The following is a 12251-nucleotide window of genomic DNA, read 5'->3' on the forward strand; positions in this document are numbered from 1 at the left end:
ATCTTTCTGCTGACAGAATGACTGACTAGCATTAGCCCTCGAGACCAGGCACTTCTTTTTTCCCCCCTAAGTATATTTATTTATTTATTTATGTATTTATTTTTTAAAAAAGATTTTATTTATTTATTTGACAGAGAGAGAGAGAGACACAGTGAGAGAGGGTACACAAGCAGGGGGAGCGGGAGAGGGAGAAGCAGGCTTCCCGCGGAGCAGGAAGCCCGACGCGGGGCTCGATCCCAGGACCCCGGGCCCAGGACCCGAGCCAAAGGCAGACGCCCAACGATTGAGCCACCCAGGTGCCCCTGTTTATTTATTTATTTCAGTGATCTCTACACCCAACACGGGACTCGAACTCACCACCCCGAGATCAAGAGTCACACACTCCTCTGACTGAGCCAGCCAGGTGTCCTAAAGACCAGGTATTGCTTTGATCGACGTGGGTGTTAAGCTGTCTTTGGAATTTAGGGTTTCCTTTGGTTTTGTTGAGGGAAACTTGTCCCCAGGCTTCAGCTGACTGCCCAGACTACACATACCTTGTTTAACTCCCCACCCCAAGCCAAACTGGTGGCACGGGACTTTACTCCATATACGTATCTTGTCTAAATAACTCATTAACTTCCATGTACATTTTATTTGCTAATTATGTTGTTTCTTAACTATTCCCTTAGGCTGTTTTTGTTTTTGTTTTTTTTAAGTTTATTTATTTAAGTAATCTCTACACCCAACGTGGGGCTTGAACTCAACCCTGAGATCAAGAGTGGCATGCTCTTCCTAACTACACCAGCCAGGCATCCTTTCCCTTAGCATTTTAAAGCATCTGTTTGAGAATAAGAAATATGCCCATTCTAATTACCTGTGTAACCAGCCTTTCCCCACTCCTTCTAGTACTTCCTCTGACCCCGAGCATCCTGCATCTTCAGCGCAGCCTCCCAAATGGTCTAGTTCTTTATTCCTGTCCGCCTCACCCTCTCTAAATCTTAATGATAATGCAGTTTCCCCTGTGTAGAATAGGTTAGACCCAGTTCTTTCTAAAGAAACAGTTCTAGACTAAGTCCTCCAGACCAGACAACTCTTTGTTTATTTATGATAATTCCATTTAAAGAAGAGTGAGAAAACCCTACAGCTCTGCTTTGGTTCATTCTCTCCATTCCCTCTGAAGGCCAAATATGCATATGACTTCCTGTTGAAAACTGAACTCTTTTTCCCTCAGTGGCCACCTTTTCCCAACTGACCTCTTATTACCTTTGTTTTTTTTTTTTTTTTTAAAGATTTTATTTATTTGACAGAGAGAGACACAGTGAGAGAGGGAACACAAGCAGAGGGAGTGGGAGAGGGAGAAGCAGGCCTCCCGCGGAGCACGGAGCCCGATGCGGGGTTCGATCCCAGGACCCCGGGACCATGACCCAAGCCGAAGGCAGACGCCCAACGACTGAGCCACCCAGGCGCCCCATCTCTTATTACCTTTGGAATCACCCTACTTCTAGGTTCCCTGCTTTTAATCTTCCCCCCTATAGATCCATGTTAATGAAAATTTACTGAGTGCCCTCTGAGTGCCAGGGACTCTGGTGGGCACTGGGGATTCAAAGATGAATAAAAATATTTGCTCCTTTAATGAGTTCAATTAAACCTGAGAAATGATCCTTATCCAATTTTATATTTAAGATCCAGTCAAAACTCACAAATCTGAAAAGATATGTGATTTTTCTTTTTCTTTTTTTTTTTACTGAGTCCACACTAAGCAGATAACTCCTTTCTATTTTACATTTCTGATGCAGTTTTGCATATACTTATTTTGCAAGTAATTGTATTAGCTCACTTCACATTACTTTTCAAATGTCTTCGGCTTTCGTTATACACCTGGACTTCTCAAATACACTGGAAGCTATTCCAGGGCAAGGTTTTCCATTATGCACGAGTTGCATAAACCAAAGAAATTGGTGTAATCTGCACCTTGGGTAGTCATGCAACTAACTATACGCCCTGACCTCTCGGCCCCCACTCCCCCCTTGTGCACCGCATTTTAGCTCCACGCACCTTCTTGCTATTCCTCAATCGGCTAAGCATGTTCCTGTGTTATGATCTTTGCAAAGAACTTCTTTCTCCAAGTGGCTAGCTCTGCTCCTTCCAGCTCAGATGTCACCCTCCCTTCCCCCCAGGCTCCCCCCTGACCACCCAGTTTGATACTGTCATCTGCCTGCCCTCTCAATCTCCCATATCCTGGTCTACTTTTCCCCGTAACATGTATCGTCGTCTTCTCTTTTTTTAAAGATTTATTTATTTGAGAGAGAGAGAGAGAGAGAGAGCATGAGAGGGGGGAGGGTCAGAGGGAGAAGCAATGCCCCGCTGAGCAGGGAGCCCGATGCGGGACTCAATCCTGGGACTCCGGGATCATGACCTGAGCCGAAGGCAGTTGCTTAACCAACTGAGCCACCCAGGCGCCCCCGTCTTCTAACAAATTACAAAACGTATTTATTACATTTGTCTGACTCCTGCCCCATTAGAACATAAGCTCCACAATGGCAGGGATTTTTATTTTTGTGTTCTGTCCACTGATCTATCCTAATCTCCTAGAAGAGTGCATTAAACTCAGTATTTGTTTAATAAAAGACTAACAAGTTAACTTATTTTATAAATTGGAATCCACTATTTAATCTATGGAATTTCTAGCAAATCTAGAAGGTTAACATAATGAGGCCAAGACAATTTTTCCTAACAAAATACACAAGCCTGAGTCTAATATCACGGGAGCCTTGAGTCTAATGAGACCAGTCTGTAGCCTGCAACAGAACATACCCAATTTTGGGGCACGTGAGTGGCTCAGTTGTTAAGCGTCTGCCTTCGGCTCAGGTCATGATCCCAGGGTCCTGGGATCAAGCCCTGCATCGGGGCTCCCTGCTCCGCAGGAAGCCTGCTTCTCCCTCTCCCACTCCCCCTGCTTGTGTTCCCTCTCTCGCTGTGTCTCTGTCAAATAAAAAAAAAAAGAACATACCCAATTTTGGCCGGCATGTAGAGCATCAAAGGCACCACTGGAGAGTCTTCATTCCCATAGATGATGAAGCCCATCTCTTTCAGACGTCTCCTGAAATACTTCGTGTTTTCAGCTAACTGCTGGATACACTCTGTGCCTGGAAAATCATGAGGAGGAAAACACAAATAACACTAAGAAAAAAGGAGTGGAAAAAAGACAGCAATCTATCTCCATTTTATCAATCAGTCCTATGTTTGGTTCTTCATTTCTAACATAAAATGTTTTCACGTAACAAACTGTATGAAATATAAATATAAACAAATCTTGCTTTGTGGTCTGTCACAGGTGTTCCTAGCAGCTTTTGTAATAACATACAAAATGAAGTTTAATGATTAGTATTGTCATGGCACATTAGCATCCTTAAACATTTTCATCAATACACCTCATTTAACACTCTACCATCCCTTCACAGTAGGTAGAATGTTCACTGTTCTCTTCATTGTATCGATTAGGTGACTCTCACAAAGGTGGTGACTGGCCTGCAGTCACAAGGTAATAAGGCACAGTTGAGACTAGAATCTAGGTCTCTCAACCTCAATATTCATCCCAATGAACCAAGCTGCAAATACTTTTATACATATGACCAGATATAGAGCCATCAGAGCCCCAAATTTTCCTCTTAAGAGTTTGATTTTATGTCACCATCTCCCTGAAACTTCTATCAGACAACAGTAGTGTATCCATAATAACATATATATATTTTTAAAGATCTTATTTATTTATTTGACAGAGAGAGACACAGCGAGAGAAGGATCACAAGCAGGGGGGAATGGGAGAGGGAGAAGCAGGCTTCCCACAGAGCAGGGAGCCCGATGTGGGGCTCGATCCCAGGACCCTGGGATCACTACCTGAGTCGAAGGCAGACGCTTAACGACTGAGCCACCCAGGTGCCCCCATAATATCATATTTTTAATCCTAGTTTGTTCATCTTCCCTAAAATACAAATGGATTAAAACAAACATTTCTCAAACTGCTAACTAACTAAATGTTTGGACTGGGTTTTGACATTACGGTAGGTCAATCTATGAACAGACGTCCAAACAATCGTTCTGCTCTAAAGAGTAAGCCTAAATTCAAAACATCAGCTTGCAAAGGGCTAAGAACTGTTTCAGGGTCTTCTCGACCACAAATACTCATAAACAAGAAAAGGTTGCAGTCATTTTCTCACATATATTAGAGAGCCAACAAATTCACATTTTAAAAAATACAAATATCATACAATTCAAAAGATAAGTAATCAGTTTATCAGAAATACAGGTGGTTAACAAACGTCCTTAGAATACCAACTTATCCAACCATTCACTGATGAAAAGCTACCCTCAATAAGTCTGCTATAAATAACCCACAGTTAATACTTTGTGCAAATAATTTCAGGTTGACTTCGATTGGCTTACTGTGAGCGCTGAAGAACGCCACTTCAGTTATGACCCCTGTCTCACAATAAAGCAGACATTAAAGTATGGTACATTTCAGTATGTCTATAACTGATGATCCTGTGCCCAGGTTTTTCCCCAGAAATACCAATACATGCTTACTCCACATTTAGAAAAAGAGACTTCCACTTCTGGCCAGGATAGAGTACCCGGGACCAGATGTACCTTTCTGCTGTCCACAACAGAAAACTGGACAAAGCACATAAAACAAAATGTATATAAAATGGTTTTCAAACACCGGGTCATAGGCAGCACTGGACTGTGCTGTTGGAGAGAAGGAAAACAAAACATGAGCCTCTGGATTGCTCCCTGACTGGCTAGAGGCAGGTCCCAGGCTGTTTGCTGCCCAGGGAGAGGAACCTAGTCTGGTCAGGGGAGGACACCAGAGATTGGAGTTGGGGGGTCTGCAGCAGGGTCCCCTTCAGCCTTTGGAGGAGTGCCATCCGCTCTGCATGAGAAGAAACCACCAGGGGCTGGGGAAAGAACCACCAGAAAGCAGCAGCGTCAATAGTTCCTGGTGCTCATATGGAGTTGGCAACAGTTTGTATTTTCATCTCCCAAAATGGGAAGACCTCAGAATCACACTAGCCGTAGAGTGAAATTAGCCCTAGACTAAAAGTTGCTGTGGATCTATCCTAACAAAGCTTAAAAGCAAGTCTGGAAAGGATCCAACTGATTCCAAGAACAAAGTCCAACAACACTACCTAAAAGAATACAACGAAGCGCAGCCCCTGATAATGTAAAATTTACAACGTCTGGCATACAATAAAAAATTCCAGGCATTCAAAGAAACAGGAAAATATGACCCATCAACCAGGAGATAAGTCAATCAACAGAAACAGACCAAAAATGACAGAGTATCAGCAGACAAGGATGTACAAAATGCTATTATAAATACCCTCCATACATTCAGAAAGGTGGAGGAAACACGATAAAGGGAGGAAGGAAATATATAAAAAGGAACAAACAACTGATACAGGCAACAATGCCGATGGATGTCAAAAGCATTATGTTACATGAAATAAGCCAGACACAGATTATACACCGTATGCATTCATTTATAGGAAAAGTCTAAAAGACATAATTATAGATACAGAAAACAAGTTAGTGATTGCCAGGGAGTGGAGAGAGAACTGACAGCACAGGGGTATGAGGGAACTTTTGGGGGGTGACAAAAATATTCTAGCCCTTGATTGTGGTATGGTTACCTGACTGTATACATTTGTCAAAACTCATGGAATTATACACTTAAAATTGGTGAATTTTACTGTATACAAATGATATCTCGTTAAAGATTATTTATTATTTTTTTAAAGATTTTATTTATTTATTTGACAGAGAGAGAGAGAGACACAGCGAGAGAGGGAACATAAGCAGGGGGAGTGGGAGAGGGAGAAGCAGGCTTCCCACGGAGCAGGGAGCCCGATGCAGGTCTCAATCCCAGACCCTGGGATCATGACCTGAGCCGAAGGCAGACGCTTAACGACTGAGCCACCCAGGCGCCCCTAAAGATTTTTTTAAAAATTTAATGAACCACTTGCATATTAGTATATGTTATTTTTTTTTTCTGTACCCACTTTATTATTTTGCAACTTGCTACCTTTTTCTCATCACAAACCAACTAGTTAAAAAATTTTTTTTCTCCAAGAATATCAAGAAAAATTATCAAGGAAGAAAAGAAATCTTAAAAATGTAGACCTTAACTTTTCCTTTTTTCTTTTTTTTTTTAAAGATTTTATTTATTTATGAGAGAGAGAGAGCACAGGCAGGGGGAGGGGCTGAGGGAGAAGCAGGCTCCCCAATGAGCGGGGAGCCCAACTCAGGGCTTGATCCCAGGACTCCGGGATCATGACCTGAGCCAAAGGCAGATGCTTAACTGACTGAGCCATCCAAGTGCCCCAGACCTTAACTTTTCCAATTACTATATCATTCTAAGTAAGTTTTCTTTAATGAAAGGAAGTGAAAATAGTCTCACTATTCATCACCATCTGCTCCCTGACAAGAAGAGTCCCAGAAGAAAACACATCTAAAACAACACTCACATAACACAACCCGAAGATAGTGGGAATAGCATTTAAAGTCTCCAACTTACACATCCCATTATTGTTGAACAGTATTCCTTTGTAAAGATACACCACCATTGTTTTGTTTGTATATCCACTCATATGTTACTGGACATCAGGGATTACCAACCTTCACTTTGGCAGCTATAAAGTTTAGATTAAAAAGAATTCTCTCCTAAACATGTATTTAAGCATCCTAGTCACACTGGAATTGAAATAAAATTTAAAAATAAAATGAAAAGAATGGAAAAAAAAAGAATTAACAGCTCAATTTCACTTGATCCTGACTGCTTTTAGATGGTTATAATAAAAGAATATACTATTTATACTTTACACATAAAGAAACAGGCCCAGGGATGTTAAATTATTTCTCTAAGGCCTTTCAGGAGGCAGATCAAGGTTTTCTGTCAGTGCTTTTTCTTCTACACCACACCAAGCAATTATGTATTTTTCAAACTTTAAAGTGTTCAGCCCTTTATTGGGTAAGAGTATCTGTGTCTTATTTTTAAACAGCACTTACTGGCAATGAATGGGGTAGGGATGAATGGGTGCAGGAGCCTAAGGAGACACAGGGCAAGTATGAGACAAGTGAAAAGCAATTCTTCCAATAAACTCACCCTGAACAGCAAACTGCAGTCTCTGCTGGTGAGTACCGGAATAAAGACTGAGCGGAAGTGTCAGGCCAGTGCTAAAGAAGTCAGCTCAGAAATGGCAGTCGTAGGGAATCACACAAATTAAGTGGTCTGTTGAACCTACAGAAGTCGTAGCCTGAACCATGAAACTGCTGATATTTGACTATCTGTCACCTAAAAATGGCAATTTCTTATGGTTCAACCAAATAATTTCAAAGACAATAATAGGAAAAGTAGACAAATAACTGCAGACAATTCAGTAAGCTCTGGCGCTTATACATACTGGGAAGTAGTTACATAGTTATTCCTTATTCTTAAGATGATGCTGAATTTTAAAGACAACACAGTTACCCATTTTGAATTAAATATCATCTAAAATACTAGTTAAGAGGCACCTGGGTGGCTCAGTCAGTTAAGCGTCTGCCTTCAGCTCAGGTCATGATCCTAGGGTCCTGGGATCCAGCCCCAGGCTGGGCTCTCTGCTCAGCAGGAAGCCTGCTTCTCCCTCCCCCAACCCCATCCCCGCCATGTGCGTGCTCTCTGTCTGAAATAAATAAGATCCTTAATAATATAAAATAAAATACTAGTTAATACTAATGCAAGCAGTGTAATTGCTACTTTAATCCAATCTGCTAGCTCAGTTCTAAGAAGTTTTCTTACCGGAGCTGCAGCAAGTTATAATGGGCTGGAAGAATGGTCTAACAGCGATTTCTTTCTTTCTTTCTCTTTTTTTTTAAGTAATCTCTACACCAACATGGGGCTCAAACTGATGACCCCAACAAGAGTCACATGTTCTACCAAGTGAGCCAGGCAGATGCCCCTCTGATAGGGATTTAAAACATGTAAAGTGTAAAAAGAAGGTTTAGCCTTATTTAAAAAAAAATCTAATTCTTAAAATGTCTTTATTCTTTTAAGAACACAGATGGTAATAGAAGAGGTCAGCATTCTTCTCTACTTTTCAAACATAAATCTTTACTTTTAAGGATGATAAAAAGCAAAGCAATTCTGAGAAAACCTCTACACTGATTCTCTTGAACTTCACAACTAAACCTCACTCTGTGGCTGTGTTTGTGGAGTTCTTCAGTAAAAATCTGTGGCGTGGTATAAAAGAGAAAGAAAAGGAAACAGGAGTACATAATTTAATTTCTCAGAAAATGTAAAAGATAACTTTAATAGGTCATTTTTAGTCCTCAACTTCTTTGCAATAAATTTTATGCTTAGAAAGTGATGAAGGATCAAAAGATTGTGATGGCATCATTAGACTTAATTCTTTTAAGGAAAGAGAAAACCTAAAAAGGAGGGGCATCACAATTATTTACCTATTGATAACCTATATTAATAACTTTACATCACTTTTACGAAATAGGATTAGATTTGGAGCTATATATATTAACCACTGCCAAACAGATTGTGAAGTTGAACCAACTGCATTCCAGATGTTCTCCAAAAGGTATATTTTATCACGTCTTAATCCAGATTCCTCGGGATTCTCATTCAGCCATGTAAACTTAATGTTTGAAGGAACTACTGGTTTATCACTCAAATGAAATTTCAATGCCCTCTCAGGTATCAATCAGACCAGATAGTATTCTATGAGCTACAAATTTTCTAAAGTCTCAGGACTGGTTAAAAAAATGGGATAAGACCTATGTACGAAGTAAGGGGATACAAAAGGCAGCAGATATTTTGTCTTAAATGGCATTAATGCTAACTACTCAGAAGTTATGCTTGAAAGAATATAACATGTACTCACCTGCTTAAATAGCAATATAATTGTCAATTTAGCTGATGAGCTTTTATATAACTTATAACACAATCAACAAAATATGTCTGAGTCTGCAACTTCAAAAACATTTCCGGTGTTAACTGAAATCTTTCAAAATAAAGGACGCAAATATAAATGATGTTCAGCCAGAGTTGATCCCCTAACTCACATCATACTCCATTATACAGCTCCTAATCTTCTTAGATTTCCTGGATATGCTGATATAATCTGCTTTCCTGGGAAAAATAAAATAAAATTACTGCTACTCTTCAGACTTATACTTCCCAATTAATTATAATGGGCTGGAAGAATTTGAAATTGAAGAACTTCTTCCCCCACTCGCCCCTTCTTCTTAAAGGTCATAATTTCAAAGCAGATAAGGGTTTTCTTAATTGAGGGTCCCCCAAACAAAACAGGTAGCCCCAAGAATGGTTTCAATTAGTTTTCAGCATGAACCACGAGGTAAGGGTCATTAAGGCAGGATAAAATATGGAAAAAAACTACCCAACACCTTGTTCTAATTTATACTATTAAACACATTACATTGTGGATATTTCACATAATATCTCTTAATACTTTATGTCTCAGAATTGAATTTAACTATCAATCTTTTATTTATTTATTTATTTATTTATTTTTAAGATTTTATTTATTTATTTGACAGAGAGAGACACAGCGAGAGAGGGAACACAAGCAGGGGGAGTGGGAGAGGGAGAAGCAGGCTTCCAGCCGAGCAGGGAGCCTGATGCGGGGCTCGATCCCAGGACCCTGGGATCATGACCCGAGCTGAAGGCAGACGCTTCAAGACTGAGCCACCCAGGCGCCCCTTAACTATCAATCTTTTAGTTTAATCATCTGTCCAAATGTCTCATTTTTGCTATCTGGAAAGTTACTTTTTCTAATATTTTACTGTGGTTGGGTTATACTGCAGAGTGGAAAGGAACGATGTTTCACTCCAGTGGTTTTTCCTCTTGAAAAGCATTTTTTAAAAATAGAATAAACAGGGACATTCTGTGTTTACTTTGCCTATGTTAAGCATGTGTTGCCACTGAAATCTACAATGAGGTTATATCTTAAAGATCTCTTAAATAAATGTTTATATAATATCAGGTAAATGAGATCACATGCAAACTATGTTTTCAAAGGCTATTCCCATGATTATGGAAGCTCTTAGTACTTTTCTCTTCAAGGCACAGAAAGGATGTGATCTAGCAAGCACAGTGCCAGGCTCCATAAATCCTTCTTTCCTTTCCTTTTCATTTCAGCTACTGTCTCTCTAAATATTACCAGGTTGACTACCACCCAGCCTTATCTTCTGATAAGATACCACTTTATAGTCTACCGTCAGTGAATGTAAGAATATGTTGATTCATATTAATCTAAATTGGCGTTCTCTTCTACTAGTGGTGCTACATCTGAATCCAATGTTAGGACAACAGCTCAATCTCTTGCTAGCCTGGAAGTATTCTGGGCCGAGGTGAAGAGGGAATCAGGTCTGCCTTAACTATTGCCACCATGGCAGTTCCGAGAACTGTCAATTATTTGCATGGTAGATCTCAGATGCAAAATCACGATGACACTTTCCAAAGAGACAAGTACACCTAAGGCTGAGAATTAAAATTCCTTTTATGCTCAATATGTAAACCACAGCATCTTTCCTACATCAGTAACTTCTGAGAGGAAGAACAGACTTAGTAGGGCTGCACTCCTTTCCCTTTTAGAAACAGCAAATTTAAGAGTTATTTCGCAGCGGAGGAAACTAAACCAACGCCCAGAGGCACTAAGTCACTCCAATGGAGGAACCAGGATTTGAACTCCCTGGTTCTTCTAGTCTCTTTTTTCTTTTCTTCTCTCTCTCTTTTTTTTTTTTTTAAGATTTATTTATTTTAAAGGGGCAGGGAGAGAAAAACTTAGGCAGACTCTACTAGATGCTGAGCCAGACGCAGAGCTCGATCTCTCTCTTTTTTTAAAGATTTTATTTATTTATTTGAGAGAGAGAGAATGAGAGAGAGCACAGGAAAGGGGGGAGGGTCAGAGGGAGAAGCAGACTCCCCGCCGAGCAGGGAGCCCGACGCGGGACTCGATCCCAGGACTCCAGGATCATGACCTGAGCCGAAGGCAGTCGCTTAACCAACTGAGCCACCCAGGCACCCCCCCAGAGCTCGATCTCTTGACCCTGAGATCACGACCTGAGCTGAAACCAAGAGCCGGAGGCTTAACTGATGGAGCCACCCAGACGTCCCACTGGTTCTTCTAGTTTCTAAGACTGTGCCCTTAACCACTGCTCACTGATCCACTCCAGCTTCTGTATTAAGTAGGTCTTGAAAGGGAATGGTAGTTAACGGGAATGAAAAAGGAGAACTGAGTAACTGTTTAATTGAAGTCACTGACAGGGCTTGCTGGCACATACCCTGGAGACTTACCTGCCTCTTAGGACCTTTCACTAACTTTGCCTCCACCACCCCGGCCCAGGAGGCCACTCGGCTTCTGGATTCTTGGGCCCTGTCCGTCTGCTCCTAGGGAAAGAGACGGTGCCCGGAGACTTCCTTTCATCTGTAGCCTCCTTCGTAACAGCGCACCAACTGGTCTTAAGGGTTAAACTGCTTCAAGCTTCTGCATTCTTCGCTTCCTGCCCTAAGTCCCTGATCTGTAGCAGACCTGACTTATTTCCTTTGAGATTTGCAGACCACTGGTCTTGAGGCGTGGAGGACTCAACCCTCCTGCAGATAAGGCCTGACTCCACGCGAAAACAGCTGCCCTGATGCCAGACGTCTGTTCAGGCTCATGTCCACTCAGGAGTAGCTGCCGGACGCTGGCTTCTCCTGCATGCAGCCCCTCCCCTTTCCCGCGCCTTCCCTTTTAAAAGCCTCGGGCTTGCCCTGGATGGGGAAGATGGTCTTTGAGACGCTAGTCTACCATCTTCCCAGGTTGCTGGTTTCCTGAATAAAGCAACCTTTCTTTTCCCATCACTTGTCTCTCCAGTATCGATTTTTGTACGGCGAGGAGCCGAATCTGAGTTTGGAACTGGTTCTCTTGTCTGGTAAATTTCCATTCTAAGATTTCTATCACTGCTCCATCTTCCAAAGGGGGGCATCCTGGAAAATTCAGTCAACCATTGCCAGTATTTCTTAGTAAGACTGCTATTGGCATTTGGGGCACAATTCTTGGTTAAGGCTGTCCAGTGTCCTGAAGAACATTTAGAATCACTGACCCCTTGGCGATAAATGCCAATACCACTTCCTCACAGCCCAGTCTGTGACAACCAAACATGCCCCTAGATGTTTCCCAATGTGTCTTAGGAAGGCAGCACAGTTCTTGGTTAGTTGAGAA

The 12251-nt window shown here is 41.4% G+C and overlaps 1 protein-coding gene across 1 annotated transcript in view; it reads right to left on the bottom strand.

Annotated features, from left to right (window-relative positions):
• The window catches only part of SPTLC2 (serine palmitoyltransferase long chain base subunit 2), a 104288-nt gene that overhangs the window by 8600 nt on the left and 83437 nt on the right, over positions 1–12251 (bottom strand). The window contains exon 10 of the mRNA XM_032405692.1: positions 2990–3125. Coding sequence (XP_032261583.1) covers positions 2990–3125 — 136 coding nt within the window. The remainder of the gene's footprint in view (positions 1–2989; positions 3126–12251) is intronic.

The sequence above is a fragment of the Phoca vitulina genome, unplaced genomic scaffold, assembly GCF_004348235.1.
Source record: "Phoca vitulina isolate PV1807 unplaced genomic scaffold, GSC_HSeal_1.0 scaffold7, whole genome shotgun sequence".
Classification (NCBI taxonomy): Eukaryota; Metazoa; Chordata; class Mammalia; order Carnivora; family Phocidae; genus Phoca; species Phoca vitulina.